The 17,386-nt window shown below is 43.8% G+C and overlaps 3 protein-coding genes across 3 annotated transcripts in view; 2 read left to right on the top strand and 1 right to left on the bottom strand.

The window, feature by feature from the left end:
• The window catches only part of syt15 (synaptotagmin XV), a gene marked incomplete at both ends in the record, with an annotated part of 7,337 nt that extends 3,855 nt beyond the window's left edge, over positions 1–3,482 (top strand). The window contains one exon of the mRNA XM_080541958.1: positions 3,352–3,482. Coding sequence (XP_080398084.1) covers positions 3,352–3,482 — 131 coding nt within the window. The remainder of the gene's footprint in view (positions 1–3,351) is intronic.
• A 693-nt stretch (positions 3,483–4,175) lies between these two features.
• On the top strand, positions 4,176–8,197 carry nat9 (N-acetyltransferase 9). Its single transcript, XM_080541457.1, has 7 exons — positions 4,176–4,205; positions 4,698–4,790; positions 4,972–5,081; positions 5,987–6,127; positions 6,559–6,618; positions 6,752–6,846; positions 7,161–8,197. The coding sequence occupies exons 2-7, from the start codon at positions 4,714–4,716 to the stop codon at positions 7,329–7,331; spliced, it is 654 nt and encodes a 217-aa protein (XP_080397583.1). The 5' UTR covers positions 4,176–4,205; positions 4,698–4,713; the 3' UTR covers positions 7,332–8,197.
• A 173-nt stretch (positions 8,198–8,370) lies between these two features.
• Positions 8,371–14,371, bottom strand: lrrc59 (leucine rich repeat containing 59). The gene is made up of 8 exons (XM_080541796.1): positions 14,211–14,371; positions 13,838–13,937; positions 13,527–13,586; positions 13,148–13,306; positions 12,740–12,844; positions 12,396–12,468; positions 11,888–12,079; positions 8,371–11,342 (listed from the first exon to the last, which is right to left on the bottom strand). Exons 2-8 carry the CDS (start codon positions 13,934–13,936, stop codon positions 11,062–11,064), a joined length of 969 nt encoding a protein of 322 aa, XP_080397922.1. The 5' UTR covers position 13,937; positions 14,211–14,371; the 3' UTR covers positions 8,371–11,061.
• Between the last annotated feature and the right edge of the window lie 3,015 nt (positions 14,372–17,386).

The raw sequence follows: 17,386 nt of genomic DNA, 5'->3' as shown, positions 1-17,386 counted from the left end.
CAGCTATCAAGTCTTTGTACAGTACAACACTGGTGATGTTCTGATCACTGATTCAGTAAAAGGCATTCAGACATAGCAAAATAGACATTTTGTTAATTTGGTAATAACATACTTTATTAATAATATTTTGAAAATGTAAAGTTGTTCAATGTTTGAAAAGGTTTTTCAATGTCATAGGAGGAGTAGGTTTTAATGTCTGGATCTCCATCCCTCGTCACGAGTCTATCTACTCTTCTTTTCTCTGTCTATCTACACTTCTTTTCTCTGTCTATCTACCCTTCTTTTCTGTCTATCTACTCTTCTTTTCTCTGTCTATCTACTCTTCTTTTCTCTGTCTATCTACTCTTCTTTTCTCTGTCTATCTACCCTTCTTTTCTGTCTATCTACTCTTCTTTTCTCTGTCTATCTACTCTTCTTTTCTCTGTCTATCTACTCTTCTTTTCTCTGTCTATCCCTCGTCTTAATCGCTTTGAACTCAAGCTGGGAGGGGGTCAGAGTTCTGTGCAGCCTCCTTAGCCCAGTGTGCCTGCAGTGCAGCGACCGCTTCATCCACCTTGGAGCTCAGGGAGTCTGGAGCCTCCAGCATGTGGAGAAGTTCAGAGTTGTCCATCTCCAGCAGCATCCCTGTGAGCTTGGCAGCTAGACTGGGGTGTGTTTTCTGGATAAGCTGGAAGAGATGCTCACCTGGAGGGATGGAGAATCAAACAATCAGTAACAGTTATTATACAGTATAGCTAACGGGGATCTACAGATCTAACAAGTAGACTCACCCAGCAGCTGTTTCCGCTCCTCAGGAGGAGTGGCAGCCAGCAGGGAGGCAGTCAGCACAGCAGGCTGCAGCTGCATGGGGACCTGTGTCTGGGGAGCCATGTGCTGCTGTGGGTAGTGTTCACCAGCTGCATGCTTGTTCTGGGGCACAGCGCACATCCTGGCTGTAGCTGCATTTGCACTCAAACCCTGAGTGGCTGTGTGCATAAGAAGACACTCATAATCAAAAGCTTATTCATTGTAAATGTTCTGATATTGGTCTAATCTACTGTATGTGCAGGGTTGCTTCAATAAATATACTGACCGATTCGCTGAGAGGTCTTCATACAGGAAACCTGGGACGGTGTGGCGTTCATAGAATCGAAAGTCTGAGGCTTGATGAAGGGAATGGTCTGGAAGTATTGAGGTTGCACACTCTGGGTGGCCCAGCCTCTCAGCTGAGCCAGCTGGTTGGTGAGGTAGTAGGCAGCACAGGTCTGGTTCTGTAGGTAGTAGGGAGCACAGGTCTGGACCTGTGGAACGAGAGCCATGACGTATCCAGATGGTGGAGCAGGCTGGTAGGGGTTGTTGACTAGGTTGGGCATGGCGCAGACACTGTACTGGTTTGTGATAAACGCCTGGTGCTGTGTTTGGCGATCCTCCCTGCGCTGGGCCAGGGCCACAAACAGCGGCTTGGTGGTCACAATGCGGCCGTTCATCTCAGTCACAGCCTTGGTGGCGTCCTCAGGGGAGGAGAAGCACACAAAGCCAAAGCCCTTGCTGCGCTGACCTTCCATCATCACCTTTGCACTGGTGATCGTTCCAAAGGAGGAGAACGCTTTGTGCAGACGCTCATCATCCAAGCCATCATCCAGGTTCTTCACGTACAGATTGACACCCTGGTAGAGAGAAACCCTGTTTAGTACAAGTATACTTATATGTATATAAGTATACTTATATGTATGTATAAGTAATGTCAATGTATAAGTAATATCTGTCTATGTATAAGTAATATCAACTTCTGTGTTAGTATCAGAGAACTGGAGGCCACAAACCTGGTATCTGGTCATACGCTCATGCTTCATGTGTTCAAACTGGCGCTTCAGCAGAGTCTGGCGCTCTCCTCTCTTCTGGGCACGGCCCACATAGACCTTTCTCCCGTTGATCTTCATACCATTCATGTCGTCAACGGCCTTCTGGGCATCCTCATGCCTTTCGAAGCTGACGAAGCCGAAACCCCGGGACTGACCATTTTCATCAGTCATGACCCGGACACTCAGGGTCGGTCCATATATTTCAAACTTTTCCTTCAGTTTTTGGTCATCCATATCCTTTCCAATGTTTTTGATGTACACATTGGTGAAGATGGCTCCATGTTCAGCCTCTCGTTCTTTTCTAGATTTGAAGTGTCATTCCACCAGCGGGGAGCCAGTGTTGTGAAGAGACGTAGATTAGGTTAGAACTTTATTGTCATCGCAGAGAACAAGTACTATACAACAAAAGGCGGTTTAGCATTGTTAGAGTAAATTATTCAATAATGGCAGCCTGTTTCGTTTCAAGATGTATAAGAAAAGATATTTAATATTCTTCTGCAGAAAGAGGAAGTTTACAGGTCCGTCAGACGAGTCTGAACGTTTCAAAGTTCCTCCCAAAAGTGATGATCATTCATTACAGGACAGCATTTATACAATTCAGGTTTCCACAGGTAAGGGGTCCGCCCTCAGGTGAGGTTTAGACCAATCATGAGCAAATGGGTGTGGACTTGTACATTGATGAAGATGATTCTGATGAAGGCTAGGGGGGAAGCGGCCCCCACTTTCTCCCAGGAGACAAAAGGTGAAAACGTAACACAATGGCCACAACTGGTTCAGTCTGGTCTTAGAGTACTGGGTCTGGGGCAACATAAAGGTCCAAACTGCTCTAGATGGTTTGGTCCACTCCGGGACAAAAGAGGGCAATCAGGTCTTTGTAATCATTTAAATGTGTCCATTGTCTTAGCCCATGTCAAGCTTCAAGTAGAGAAACTGGTTCTGTTGTGTGTGACAACAGGAAATCATCTTCTACAGTCTGCTGCAGACATTCAACCCAAGATTATGTTTGATTCTTAAATGTAGCTTATTACATATAATAATTTTCTCTCACAGCATCCAACCAAAAGTGCAAATAGTGATTTAAGAACATGATATAAATAAAACAAGAATGATAGTGATAGGTAACTATGCAATATACAGCATGTGCAGAGGCAGTATTGTAAACATCATTTTAGTTTAGAGGTATACACAGTTATATGCTATATACAGTTATGAGCTATGTGATCACATTAATCAGGGATGTGCAGCCATCATAGTATTGTCATTGTCATTGTCATAGCCATGCGTGTGCAACTCTGTACTCTGTGTGTGTGTGTGTGTGTGTGTGTGTGTGCAACACAAAATGAAGCAAAAAGCAACACAAAATGAAGATTCTAGGGAAGGGATTCACCAGAGACTCTAATACAGACTACTCTGTGTGTGTGTGTGTGTGTGTGTGTGTGTGTGTGTGTGTGTGTGTGTGTGTGTGTGTGCATGTGTGTGTGTGTGTGTGTGTGTGTCCCTCCCTCCTCAGGTGCCCTGGGCCTGGTGGTGTTGGGGCCCTTCATGTACGCCCGCGGACCACAGCTGCAGCACTGGAGGGACATGGTCAACACACCCCAGGAGCTGGTCAAACAGTGGCACGGGCTGGGCAGAGCCACATAACACACACACACACTCACACACACACACACTCATACACACAGATGCATTATGTACACACAAATACATAGAACATGCAGACCTACTCTGTCACATTTACACAGTGCTATATGATATTGAAAAATGTTCAATAAATGCACGTGGAATATCTCCCGAATTATTTATTCAATCAACACAGGTTACACAAACACTCACACATACACACACACACACACACACACACACACACACACACACACACACACACGCACACACAAACAGGGGTTACACAAACACACACGGTAACAGGATATTGTGTTATTTTATTGTTAATCGTTTATCACGTTGTTTGCTGTGAGAAATTTAGCCCTTATTAAAGTTGTTTTAATTTTTTTCTGTACATGTCATATAACAGTATGCCAGGTGTGATAAACGTCTATCTCCCTCTGTAACTGGTTAAATAAACACACACACACACACACACACACACACGCACACACACACACACACACACGCACGCACACGCACACGCACACGCACACGCACACGCACACGCACACGCACACGCACACACACACACACACGCACGCACGCACGCACACACACACACACACACACACACACACACACACACACACACACACACACACACAGGTATTCCAGGCCAGTAGGTGGCGGTATACACCTGCACGTTAGTTGTGACCAGCCAACAAATAAGAGAAATAGGAAGTAGGTCTGCTCTTCTTGGTAAGTAGCTAACTAGCTAGTTAATCAGAGGAATTGACTATTATACGAGTTATTAAAATATGATAACAGCACATATGTCGTTATCAAAAGTGTCTCATCTGACAGCTCTAGTTACTTTTGGCAAATGTCTCCAGAGACACCCGCTTTTACCCTGGCATCTAAGCTATAATATAGCAAGCTGGGCACTTTTAGCTGCTATAACTCCATCAATGTCAGTCAAAGAGGAGAATGTTGATCACAAACAAACTACATAAAACAGTTGTACGCATGTCGCTATCCCGTTTGAGTTAGTACACAAAAGTACATAAATAAAATGTTTCCTGGCAACTAGCCGCATAGCTTAGCTGTCAGGAGTGGATGGATCAGTCAAGCTGTTTTGCTTATCTCTGCAAAAAAAAAAATGCTGCCAGCAAATACCCTGATACTATTGTGTCTGACGTACGTGTGCTACATAACATGTTCATCTGTGCCTTTCTTTCGTTGCATGGGCAGAACAAAGAAAAGCATCATGAGAATAAACGAAGATACGTTATTGGAGGGGAAGAATGTGGTGTTGGTGCCTTACAACGCAGATCACGTGCCCAGGTAACATTCATTCATTCAGTCATTCGTTCATTCGTTGTTCAAGTCATGCCTACTAGTGTTGCCGCGTTGTACACTGTGGATGGGCTCCCCTGAGTGTTATAACTTGATCATTCTGTATGTGTAGCCTACTCCTTAATATAATTCTAAGATTAGCCTCAGAGTCTACCTGCATCCCTGCCAGGTACCACCAGTGGATGGGGTCCCCTGAGCTGCAGCAGCTGACTGCGTCTGAGCCGCTGACCCTGGAGCAGGAGTACGACATGCAGCGGAGCTGGAGGGAGGATGACGACAGTGAGTCCTCCTCTTCACACTCACAAACACAAACACTCCCATACACTGTAATGAAGATCTAACGATCGTGTTATGACAGTGAGCACCTTTTCACTCCACTTTTAAATACCACCTCAAAACCTACCTGTTCTCATACAACCTCCTCCCCTACCCCTAACCATCTCCCCTAACCCTGCCACCCCCCTCCCCCCCTGGACATTGCTGCGTTACTGTGTTCCCCCGTTCGTTAACTCTGTGTTCTACGTGTTATCTGTTTTTCCCATATTGTCAGCGTCTTTGAGCCTCAGAAAAGCGCTATATAAATATAATGAATTGTTATTATTATTATTCACATGCACACACACTGTGTAATATACAGTTGGGGCCCTCGTATTTTGGCGATTGTAGCGGTTTGCAGCTGAAGAGTAAATTGTCAGTAGAAAGGTGCAGCAAGCTCAAAAGGCTACACGAAGCGTTTTGAGGCTGTACAACAAAGTACTAGCTCTTGGGTATCAACATTTAGCCTATGTCCAGGCCATTTAGAGGTTTTCAAACTAATCAGTCCAAGTTTAAGATTTTTTTTTATTGTACAAGAAATTCATAAACGTGTGAAGAACGACAGGTTGTAAATGATCCGAGGGTGCCAACAGAGTTGACACCAACTGTACATAGTCGAGATGAGCTAGAGTCTCGTCAAATAATTCTGAACGACCCTTTGTACCACGTGGAGCTCCTACATACCACACTGTCATAGTTGGTGTGGGACTGTTACACAGTTTCTGTGATTGGGAAAGATTATTGTGGCCTGACTCTCTTCTTTGCTTCTCTCCTCTCTCCTCTCCTCTCCTGTTTTCTGTTTCTTTGTTTCTCTCTTTGCTTGTCTCCTCTCCTCTCCTCTCCTGTTTTTTGTTTCCAAACCCTCCCAGAGTGCACCTTCATCATCCTAGACAAGCAGCGGTGGGCAGACCCTGCGGTGGAGGAGGATCAGTGTATGGTGGGAGACGTCAACATCTTCTTGACCGACCCCAGCGACCCCTCCCTGGCAGAGCTGGAGATCATGATAGCAGGTGACACACATGACGCTATAATAACCATGTGTCAAGGCGTACTGTGCAGTGTTCTCCTGTGTATGTAGTCTTGGACAGCTGTGCCTTACCCCCCGCTCTGTGGGGAATAGGGTGTTATTTGAGATTTTCCGGCAGGCAGAACATGACATTAATTAGCACAGATTGGAGGTAGAGTTGCCTCCTAATTAGTTCTGGTTTTCAGCTGGTTCCTAAGCCTTTCCTTGCGGAGGTGTACTACTTTGACTTTAATGTTTAGATTTTTTGTCTGGCTTGTTTGAGTTAATACCAAAGTCTGGTGCAAATTTCACTTGAATAGGCTCATAGGAAATACATTTACTGGACAAAATGTTGATGTGTTCAATACGTATTTCCCCCACTATGTCTTGTTGCTTCATTTCCTGATCGTGATTGTCTGTTCTTCTCCATTTTAGAACCCAGCTACAGGGGAAAGGGCTTGGGGAAGGAAGTGACGCGGATGATGATATGTTATGGTGCGTGAACTATGCAATGTCAGGGAGCATGTTATGAAGAGCTATGGTCTGAGCATTTAGGATTGTGATTTTTAGTAAGATTTCCAAAAATATTGGGACTGTACTGCCATGTGACTGTTCTGTGTTGTGGCAGGGGTGACCAAACTGGGGATCGGGAAGTTTGAGGCAAAGATCGGCCTGGACAACAAAGTCAGCATCGCTATGTTCAAGAGGTTCCACTTCCGTGAGGTAATCAGAATGATGGTGATGCAATTTTTGTAGAGTTTCTGAATTCAGCAATTCTTAGATTGGTGTCTGATCTTTTCCCCTTGTTTACCTATGCTGTACCGACCACATCCTTGACCAGGGAACACCCCTCATTTCAGGGCTTTGTTTTGACACTGTTACTGAGACTGTTTAAAGTCAGGACACAGATGTATACTGTTAGTATTTGAGAAATGGGAGAGGAGAGGAAGGGAAAAGAGAGACAGAAAGGGGAGAGCAGATGAGTGGAGAACCGATGATAGGAAAGGTGTGCTAATCTCTCTCCTGCCCTCCTGCAGCTGTCTGTGAGCCAGGTGTTCAGGGAGGTGACCCTGGGGATGACGGTGGACGAGGCCGTCCGGACGAGGCTCCTGGGCGACATGGCCTTCATGAAGGAGAGAGAATACAGGAAGGCCTGCGACAGCCGACAGGGAGTGACCTCGCCAGTGACGTCACACGCCGCCTTGTGAACACTGCCCAAGGACTTCCTGTGTCGAAGCTGGGCATTCTGGGGTATACCTGGAATAGTCGGGATACCCGGAGCGGCGTGTTTTGATTTTGGCTAAGGATTCCCCCGGGGCCTATGGCTGCTAGAGGCCATCATTGAACTGAACTGAAAACTGCTGTGTTGTTTATACCTACGCACACACATACACACGTGTAACAGAATCACCCTCCCGCTGCAGTGTTTGTAATGTCTGTTGTGATGCTGCTCAAGCCAAAGGAAAGTAGGCGGGGGGTGGGAGAGGTAACGTAAGGAAGTACGTACACCTCTACTAGACCCTCTCAGGGCAAAATCCCAAATAATATCCTATTTGACCGTTTTTCCACATAGGGCTATGGCCAAAAGCAGTGCACAGTAATGGAGAATAGGATTTAATTTGAGACGCAGCCATACTCTCTTGGGTCTAGGCTTTTTACATAGGTCAAGGGGACGTGGAGCAGATGAGAGATTTTGAGTCCAATACTTTAAAGGGTAGATCATGTATGTACAGTAGATGACTCCGTTAGCCCCTGAAATTTTTCCTCGCCCGTGGTGCGTACAGAGTGGGACGACAAAGGGAGTCACTTGGGTGTCCTCTGCTCTGACTGCCCTGTCAAAAATATGGACTTGAAGAAGTACTCTTCCACTATACTTGCAAAGTTATTTGGATTTTGCTTGGGCTATAAATGTGATGTAGAGCTTATGTACATGTTTCCTAATTCCAGTCGTGTGTCAAGTGTCTTATGTCTGTTTTACAGAAACGGATATTTCCTTTGCCGTCAGAATCATTTCACATCGGTTTGTAGCTCTACAAATGTATTATGTAGATATTAAAATTGCCAATGTGGCAAGGAATGATCTTCTTTCCATTGAATGGGTCTAGACTAGTACTCACAAACATCTGAGGAAAACCACAACACATTTACACACACACATACACACATACACATCAGGTGCAAAATGATCTCTAACTGCAAAAATAACTTAACAAAGACTTCTCCAGCACACAGCCATTTATTGATGTTCTTTGAGCAGGGATGAAGCTTTACAAAAACGAGTGCAGCGCATTACCCAAGCACAATGTTCTCAGGGATCAATCCCTAAACCTGGTAGTGTGTGTGAAGTGAACCAGCTGACACTGTGCATTTTCATTGGTCTAAAGTGGACTCGACTCCTTGTCTCTTTTCCCCTCATCTGCACTGATCTGAAAAGAGGATAGCGATTTGGTATAGTAGAAGCCCTAAGAGTCAACTTTCACCTTTCAGACCACTGCAGAAGACAGACGTTAGACAAGGAAAAAGACACTTCAGACTATTGACTGACAGCCCCAGTTCCAACACCCTAGCCCCCTGCCCTAAAACCTTGTGATGACTTTTTGGCTTAGTGGAGCTCAAACACCCATTGGACCTATTCTTATTTACAAGTAGGCATCAAAAAAGGGCTACGGGGTTGATATGGTACTGGGAGGTGGAAGACACACTGGTGAACGTTACATCCACACATGCTCTGTCTGAATGCCCGACACGACGCTGGCCTGTACCTGGTCCTGTTTGGGAGTTTGACTCTTCAAGATTTAAATGCGGCACAGACATTGGTCGGCCCGCCTGTCACGAGTGTCAAATGGCACCCTATTTGGACCGAGGCCGCACAGGGGCTGCCACATCCTCGGGCTCTAGTCAAAAGTAATGCGTTATGGGAATAAGGTGCCATTTCAGAGGAAGCCATCATTTAAAAACAGAGAGACCGTATACAAATAACCAGGATCCACGACAATTCCATAGGAATTTAAGCATATCGTCCATCTTTTTACATCTCTCCACCCTCCCCATCCCCCTATCACAGACAGAGCAGTGAGGGGGGTCAGGGTTCCCACTCAAATAAGATTCCTAATTTCAACGCCCTTTATAAATAGCGGTGTCGGCCTAATTCCTTTTTACTGATTGAACATGTCACTTAAATAAGCAGCCTCAGCAGAGCGCGATCTTGCATGTGTTCTAAGATGTGCTGAGCTCAAAAAATTTCTTGAAACATGGTCATGCGAAAAAGATAGGACATCCCATGAAAACCGTTGTCTTTTTAAGCCTATGAACATTTGATGTTAATTTTAACAATATTGAGAGATGGAGGTGATAAAACAGAAAAAGAAGAAAAAAAAGATTTGTAAAATATAATTGATAGAAAAATGCAATATTCTTGTGAGGAAATTATTAGAACATCGTTAGAGAGGATTTTGGAGGAGCCTGTCTTATTTAAACCTCAGACATTTAGTTTGGTTTGCTCTTGATTGTTGAAGTGAGTGGTGTCACCATGGCGAGATCAAAAGAGCTCTCTGAGGCCTTCAGAAAGAATGTTGTAGATGGGTATGAGTCTGGGAAGGGATTTAAAAAGGTCTTCAAAACAATTAGAAGTCAGCTATTCCACTGTCCGGAAATGTAAAACAACTGACAAAATGGCCAGGTCAGGCCGCCCTAGCAAGTTCAGCCTAAGAGTAGATCACAAGAGCCAAGTCTCCAACAATCCTAAAATGTCATCACTGGACCTTTAAGTAGCTCTTGCCACAGTTGATGTGAAAAAACATGCATCTATCTACCATCAGAAAGAGACTGCACACATTTGATTTTCATGAGGTTTGCAAGGAGGAAATCCTTGCTGTCCAAAAGACTCCCAAAAAACATCAGGGCAAGACTAACGTTTGCCAGAGAACACCTAGACAAACACCACCACTTCTGGAACAATGTTGCTTTGGACAGATGAATCCAAAGTTGAATTATTTGGGCACAGTAACAGAAGACATGTTTGGCGCAAACCAAAGACAGCATTTGAGCACAAGAACCTCATACCAACTGTGAAGCATAGGGGGTTGAAATGTCATGGTTTGGGGCTGCTTTGCTGCAGCAGGGCCTGGCCAGCTCACCATCCTAGAATCCACTATACTGAATTCTTTATTGTCAGAGGGTGCTTGAGGAAAACATGAGACCATCAGTCCAAAACATTTAAGCTGAAGCTGATGTGGACCACCAAGGAATGGCTCAAAGAAATGGAGAGTTCTGGAATAGCCAAGTCAAAGCACGGAACCTAATCCTATTGAGATACTGTGGGATGATTTGAAACAGGCTGTGCATGCAAGACACCCCTCAAACATCACACAGCTAAAGGAATTCTGGGAAAAACGTTCTCCCAGTCAATGGGGGACAGTCATAGGAAACGTCTAATTGAGGTTATTTCAGCCAAAGGGGGGCAATACCAGCTATTAGGGCATAGGGTGTCCTAACGTTTTCCTCAGTAGGAATTGGCATCTGTGTTCATAAAAAATAAAAATAAAAAGATAACACAGTTACATTTTCATTGGTTTTCGCTCAATTACATCACCTTTATCTCTATACAGTTTGAAAGATCAAATAGTGATATGTCCATATTTCTTAAAAAAAGAACTAAATATTTCATGGGGTGTCCTAATTTCTTCACAAGAGTGTATACTGTGGTTTGGAATCCTTGCTTTGGGAAATCGTTAGACATTTTAAATCCCATTATGTTACAAAGTGGTGTCTGAACTCCTCCCGAAACATCTAAATGTTCCGAATTCTCAAGGACAATATAACTCATTGACATTCTCACTGATCTTTCCCTGCCTTTCCAGAATGTATTATTTATTTCAAGCATTTTGATCGGCAGTGGGAACCCTGGGCATGGGGGTGGCGGTGGAGGCGGGGGGACGTTTAGTTCTCCAGGGGTTCTCGTGGCTCCAGGTGTTCCTGCCCCAGGGGGGACAGTTTCTGCATCAGCTGTCTGACCGCGCCCTCGTGCTCCCGAGCCCAGGACAGGCCGTCGTCCACGGCGATGTTGATTGGCACACAGACCGCTTCCTTCTGCAGCGCCGTCAGCTGACAAGCCCCCACGGCACCGGCCAATCCCAGCAGCAACAGGAGGAGGAACTTAAATAGCAGACCAATGAGAGAGCGTCTTGCTTTAGGAGCGGAGTCAGCCACCGCCTTTTTATCTGAAGACAGAGTGGGGAACAATGTGAATTAATGATGTTGCACTTGCACTAAAAGTCATTTTTTTCTGAAACAGTAATTTGACACGAAGATGTGCATAAAAACATAATTCCGGACATAAACCACTGGTAGAAGAGTGAAAATACATTTTTCAATATTGCCTAACCACATAAATGACCTCTGACGGATTACAATCAGGGTTCCCACAGGTCCTTGAAATCCTTGAAAGTTTGTGAATTTGAGAAAAAGAAATCAAGGTCTTAAAAATAGACATGGGTCAATGAAAGTGCTTGAATTCCCCTCTCTCTCTCTCTCTCTAAAAAAAAAAAATATATATATTTAAAAATGTTTTACATTCCCAATGTTTTACTAGTTCTGTCTCAAACTATGCCGTGTTGGGTCCTTGAATTTGAGGGAATTGAGTCTTGAAAGGTGCTTGAATTTGATGTTTCAGAAGGTGTGGGAACCCTGACAATAGTTCTCACAGGACTCAGAGATAGAGAGACAGAGATTACCCAGCCAGCACTATCCCATAACCACAGTATACCTGCAGCCAGCCCGTTCCTCTTCTTCTTCTCCTCCTGTCTCTTCTTCTTTTGTTCCTTGGCAGCTTTGGCAGCCTCCTGAGCGTTGTACTCCTTCCTCTTCCTCTCCTTCTCCTCGGCCTTCTCTCGCTTACGCGCCTCCCTCTCTTTCGCTTCCCTCACTCTCTGTTGTGCCTCCTTCTTCTTCTCTTGTTCTAATGCGATAGAGGGGATAAATAACAAAAACAAGATTCGGTTAAAAAGTGACAAAATCATTTCTTATAGCCAATCATTTTGAACCGTGAGACACTCATGAGCATTGATAGTCAAATTCTGCCATCTCTATTGCATTTGCAGACGCCTCCACCAACATGTCTGATGGTCTGTGATATGAGCTCAGAGTTTACAACGTTACAGAATTAAATGTAATACATTTTAGACTTAGGCTCCTGGCTATATTCTCCCCCTGGGGGCGAACATGATCAATCCCATATCCACCTCTACACTCGGGAGGTCAGGGAGCCTACCCACCTTTCTCCTTCAGGGAGCGCCGCTCCCTTTCTTGGTCCACCTCCTCCTGAAGAACTCTCATGTGTTGGAGGACCTACAATCACACACAAACACACACACACACACACACACACACACACACGCACGCACACGCACACACACACACACACGTCTTAACCTACAGTCTTGCTTCTCAGTCACACTCCACACAGCCTTTTTTACATGGCGTCAACCATTTTGCCAGTGTTATTACACAATCCACCTTCAAGCCAAGCCATCACCCTTCTTCTTCTTCTTTTTCTGTCCTTTACTCTCTTTCACTCTCTCACACTCTCTCACACTCTCTCACTCCTTCCCTCTCTTACCTTGGAAGCACACTGTTTGCACTGTTTCTCGTCAAGACAGTCCCCTGCAGCTTTGGCCAGGTCGGGCTCCAGAGGGTTATCCTTCAGGTCCAGCCACTTCAGATTCTAGAACCACACACACGACGCAGACATACAGAGACAAAGAGATGCACAGACAGACACACGTCAGTGAAAGGCAGTGCGGAGTCACAGACAAAACCGTATGAATGTATGAATACTATTTCAGTAAAAGAACAGCAAACGCAGAGAGAGACCTATCAAAGTTCAAATAGTCTGGTCCCTAGTGTACGCAAGAAACACGACAGCAGCAAAGACGGTAACGTTTGGGAGAGACACTTCGTTCAGACACAACCAACCTACAACCTACAGTGTATCTAGCCTACTCATTACAGTGTGTTTTGTACCTACCCTGAGCTGTGAGAAGCTGACAGGCAGGACACTCAGCTTGTTGTTGTACAAGTCCAGGTGTTGCAGGTTGCCTAGGTGACCCAGCTCCTCTGGTAGGCTGCTCACCTGGTTCTTACTCAAGTCCACCTTGATCAGGTGAGTCAGGTTGCAAAACTCTGGCTGCAAAAACAGCAAAAAAATCAGACATGGTGACGAGCATTTCTTTAAACCTCCCATTCATTAGGATGAATAGCAGGGAACACAATGAACATAGCTGCGGTCATAAAGACCACAGAGCAATAGAACTGCAGATCAGGTGCTGTTGCTGTTTTCAGGTAGCCCTCTGGCCAAGGAATAGACGTACCAGACCGCACAGACACAGGTTAGGACAGAGACTCACCGGCAGTGAAGTGATGTTGTTACACGACAGGTCCAGGACTGTGGCTTTAGGGAAGGCAGCCTGTACGTGTAAGGACACATTATATTAGAACTTCATTTGGATATGATGACGATTACTTTTAGCAACCTAAAAGTGCTTAATCGGAGTGAATCTCCACGTAATTAACACAAAGGCTCATACATCAATGAGCAGCAGGGCCTTCAAGATGCAAATGAAGCGAGGAAGATGCAGTGTATCAGTCATGCTATTACTAGGCTACTTGTTGACAACCTGTGCATGCAATCAACCGACACGTTGGCAAAAGTACATACCAGTTCTTTGACTGGCACCTCAGTGAGGTTACACAGGCTGAGGTCCATTTCCTTGCCATTGATCTTGTCTTTCAGGTTCAGCACCTTGCTTTTACTCATCCTGGGATTTGGGGAGAAATTAAGATTAGGTTCATTCACTCAAGACTATCCATACATAAAAGTTAACTTCACTAGCATTTACCTGACATGATCAGATGATATGTGCTTGCTGTATCATCATGAACAAGTTGTGTTTTTTTGAGCAGGCATGGTAAAATACTAAAATTACATTGTAGCTAACTGGCTATGAATGTTACTGTCCCTTTGGCTACGTTGACAGTTAGCTACAATCAGTGACAGAGCAACAAAGTAAAAGGTTTCCACATTTGCTCACCTGCTTCCCTGTCAAATTACAACGTTTTAAGAGATGTTGAAGCGTGACAGACCGTCCGATCTTAGGGGTAAATACTTCCAAAAGTTCTACTCTAATAATAGACTTCAAAAAGACTGTTACTATGCGATTAGGACGTTATTAAATCTCTCATTAGGCAAACTGGTGCGCCTGCAGTTGTTACAATGAAAATCCACGTCATTCATTGAACCCGAGCGGTCCGGTTGGCTGTGAGGCTGTGGAGTAGCAAGGACTTTACAGAAAACACTGCCCCCTACCGCATTGGAGGAACCACGTCACTATCTCCTGCAGTGACGGACGTGGCCAATTAATTGATGTTGAATAGTGTTGGACTCATCAAATAATGTAGGAAGGTCTAACCCCCCTTCTCTGGATTTATTTTCGGAGTACTTCAATTTGATAATGCAATGAGCTTGCATCCTTTTTTAACAATAAAATAGAAACCATTAGACAAGGCATTAGGTCTTCTGTGTCAGGCATGAAAAACATGTCCCCATTAACAACCCCAAATAGGGCGGACATAACAACCATTTCACAATTTCACACCATTGATTACAAGACCCTAGATAAAATCATGTCACGTCTTAAACCATCCACCTGTGCCCTTGATGTCCTGCCAACAAGCTTTTAAAAAAACATATTTAGCTGCATGGCAGGCGAACTAATACAAATAATTAACACCTCCCTTTCATCAGGAATCTTCCCTGAAGCCCTGAAAACTGCAGTTATTAAGCCTCTACTAAAACAGAACGGCCTAGACCCATTTGTACTAAACAACTACAGACCCATATCAAACCTTCCCTGTACAGGAAAAATTATTGAAATGGTTGCCCACAAACAACTTAGCAATTATTTGACCCTAAATTATCTCTTTGATGACTTTCAATCAAGCTTTCGCCCCCTACATAGCACTGAAACGGCCCTTATTAAGGTCCTTAATGACATTCGCGTAAACACAGACTCCGGAAAAATCTCAGTTTTGGTACTACTAGATCTTAGTGCTGCCTTTGACAATGTAGACCATGACATTCTAATAGATAGACTAAAAACCTGGGTAGGACTTTTGGGCACTGCCCTAAACTGGTTTAGATCCTACCTACAGGACAGAAGCTACTATGTCTCCATTGGCAACTTTGTATCTGACCAAATTAAAATGACATGTGGGGTTCCCCAAGGGTCAATCCTTGGCCCCCTTCTATTCAATCTCTACATGCTTCCATTGGGACACATCATAAAAAAGAACAAAATTGCCTACCACAACTATGCGGATGACACTCAAATCTACATAGCCCTCTCACCGAACGACTATAGTCCCATTGACAATCTCTGTAATTGCATTGAGCAAATAAACGCCTAGATGACACAAAACTTCCTCCAACTAAACAAGGACAAAACAGAGATAATTGTATTCGGTGCACCTGACAAAAGATCGAAAGTCAGTGCAAAACTTGATTCTCTCTCTCTCTTCACACTAAAAAACAGGTCAGAAATCTTGGTGTAATTCTAGACTCCGATCTAAACTTCAACAGCCACATAAACTCGATAACTAAATCAGCCTACTATCACCTGAAAAACATAACAAGAATGAGAGGTTTCATGTCCAAGCAAGACCTTGAAAAACTCATCCATGCATTTGTTTCGAGTAGACTTGATTATTGTAATGGTCTACTAACAGGCCTATCTAAAGGAGCTGTTCGTAAATTGCAGCTCATCCAAAACGCCGCTGCTAGGGTCCTAACAAAAACAAAGAAATTTGAACACATTACACCAATCCTGAGATCCCTGCACTGGCTACCAGTCTCTCAGAGAATTGAATTCAAAATCCTCCTAATTACATACAAATCACAAAATGGTCTTGGACCAAAATACATATCAGATCTCCTCCCACCCTATATTCCCGCAAGGTCCCTAAGGTCAGCTGAGACAAATCAGCTACAAATTCCAAGAGTAAAAACAAAACACGGTGCAGCAGCTTTGTCACGCTGCTGCATGCTCCTGGAACAAACTCCCTGAAGAAATCAAACAGGCCCAAACCCTTAAAATATTTAAATCTAAGCTAAAAACCTTCATGTTTTGTACCAGTTATGATTAAACACAAACACGTCTATCAATGTCTTTTTTCCATTAACTATTGTCTTTTTAAATGTTTTATCTATTTACTTCTTATATTTGCTTTTATTCATTGTAATTTTTATTTTCTTATGCTCCTCTTGCTGTATTTTTAAATAATGTATGTAAAGCACTTTGAATTGCCCCTGTTGTATGAAATGTGCTATACAAATAAACTTGCCTTGCCTTGCCTTGCCTATGTCATAGTCATAGACCTTACCACCCACACCACTTTGGATACTTTTTTGGAGTAATCCTTTTGACCAAATTAAGTTGAATGCTTTTTTCAAATCAATGAGATGGTTTGGTAGACATGTTTGTAGAGATGTTGTGGAGGGTATAGATATGGTCTGTCGTTCGTTGTTTTGGAAGGGAGCCAATTTGAGTTGGGCTCAGGATACTGTGCTTGTTGAGGTGTGTATTCTGCTAATAAGAATACTACATAACACCTTCCCCAATGTTTTGTTCACACAGATGCCATAGTAATTATTGGGGTAAAATGTGTCTCCGCTTTTAAATATGGGGATTATGATTCCTTTGTTCCAAATCTTGGGGAAGTATCCAGATTCCAGCAGAAGGTTAAAGAGCTTTAATGGCTACGTGCCGTTTACTGCACGTTAAGGGCCTTCAATTTGTTCTTCAGCTCTATTATTGTCATCGGGGTCCAATGGATTTTGGTGAGTTTTTTTTTTCAAGATCTTGCAGTTGATTGATTAATACTTTTTGAGTTGAGGTCAGGGCAGATATTACCATTTGGAATGGAGTTACTTTTTTGTAGTTTGAGGCATTAGATTTTCCCCATAGCTCCCAAAATGTATTTTTTTCTCATTGCCTTTTCAATTTCTGTGAGCTGGTTGGACAGGTGGTGTTTTACACACACACACACACACACACACACACACACACACACACGCACACACACACACACACACACACACACACACACACACATCTGCAGTAAATAAATAATCACGGATTGGGTGATCAATGGCTTTTTATTCCTCCTAAGCATAACTTCAGTTTAATCATTTACATGAGCTTCATCTGTA

This window comes from Nansenia antarctica (genome assembly GCF_963989245.1).
Source record: "Nansenia antarctica genome assembly, chromosome: 11".
NCBI lineage: Eukaryota > Metazoa > Chordata > Actinopteri > Argentiniformes > Microstomatidae > Nansenia > Nansenia antarctica.
The sequence above is the reverse complement of the archived record's forward strand: the minus strand, read 5'-3'. Positions and strand labels throughout refer to the sequence as shown.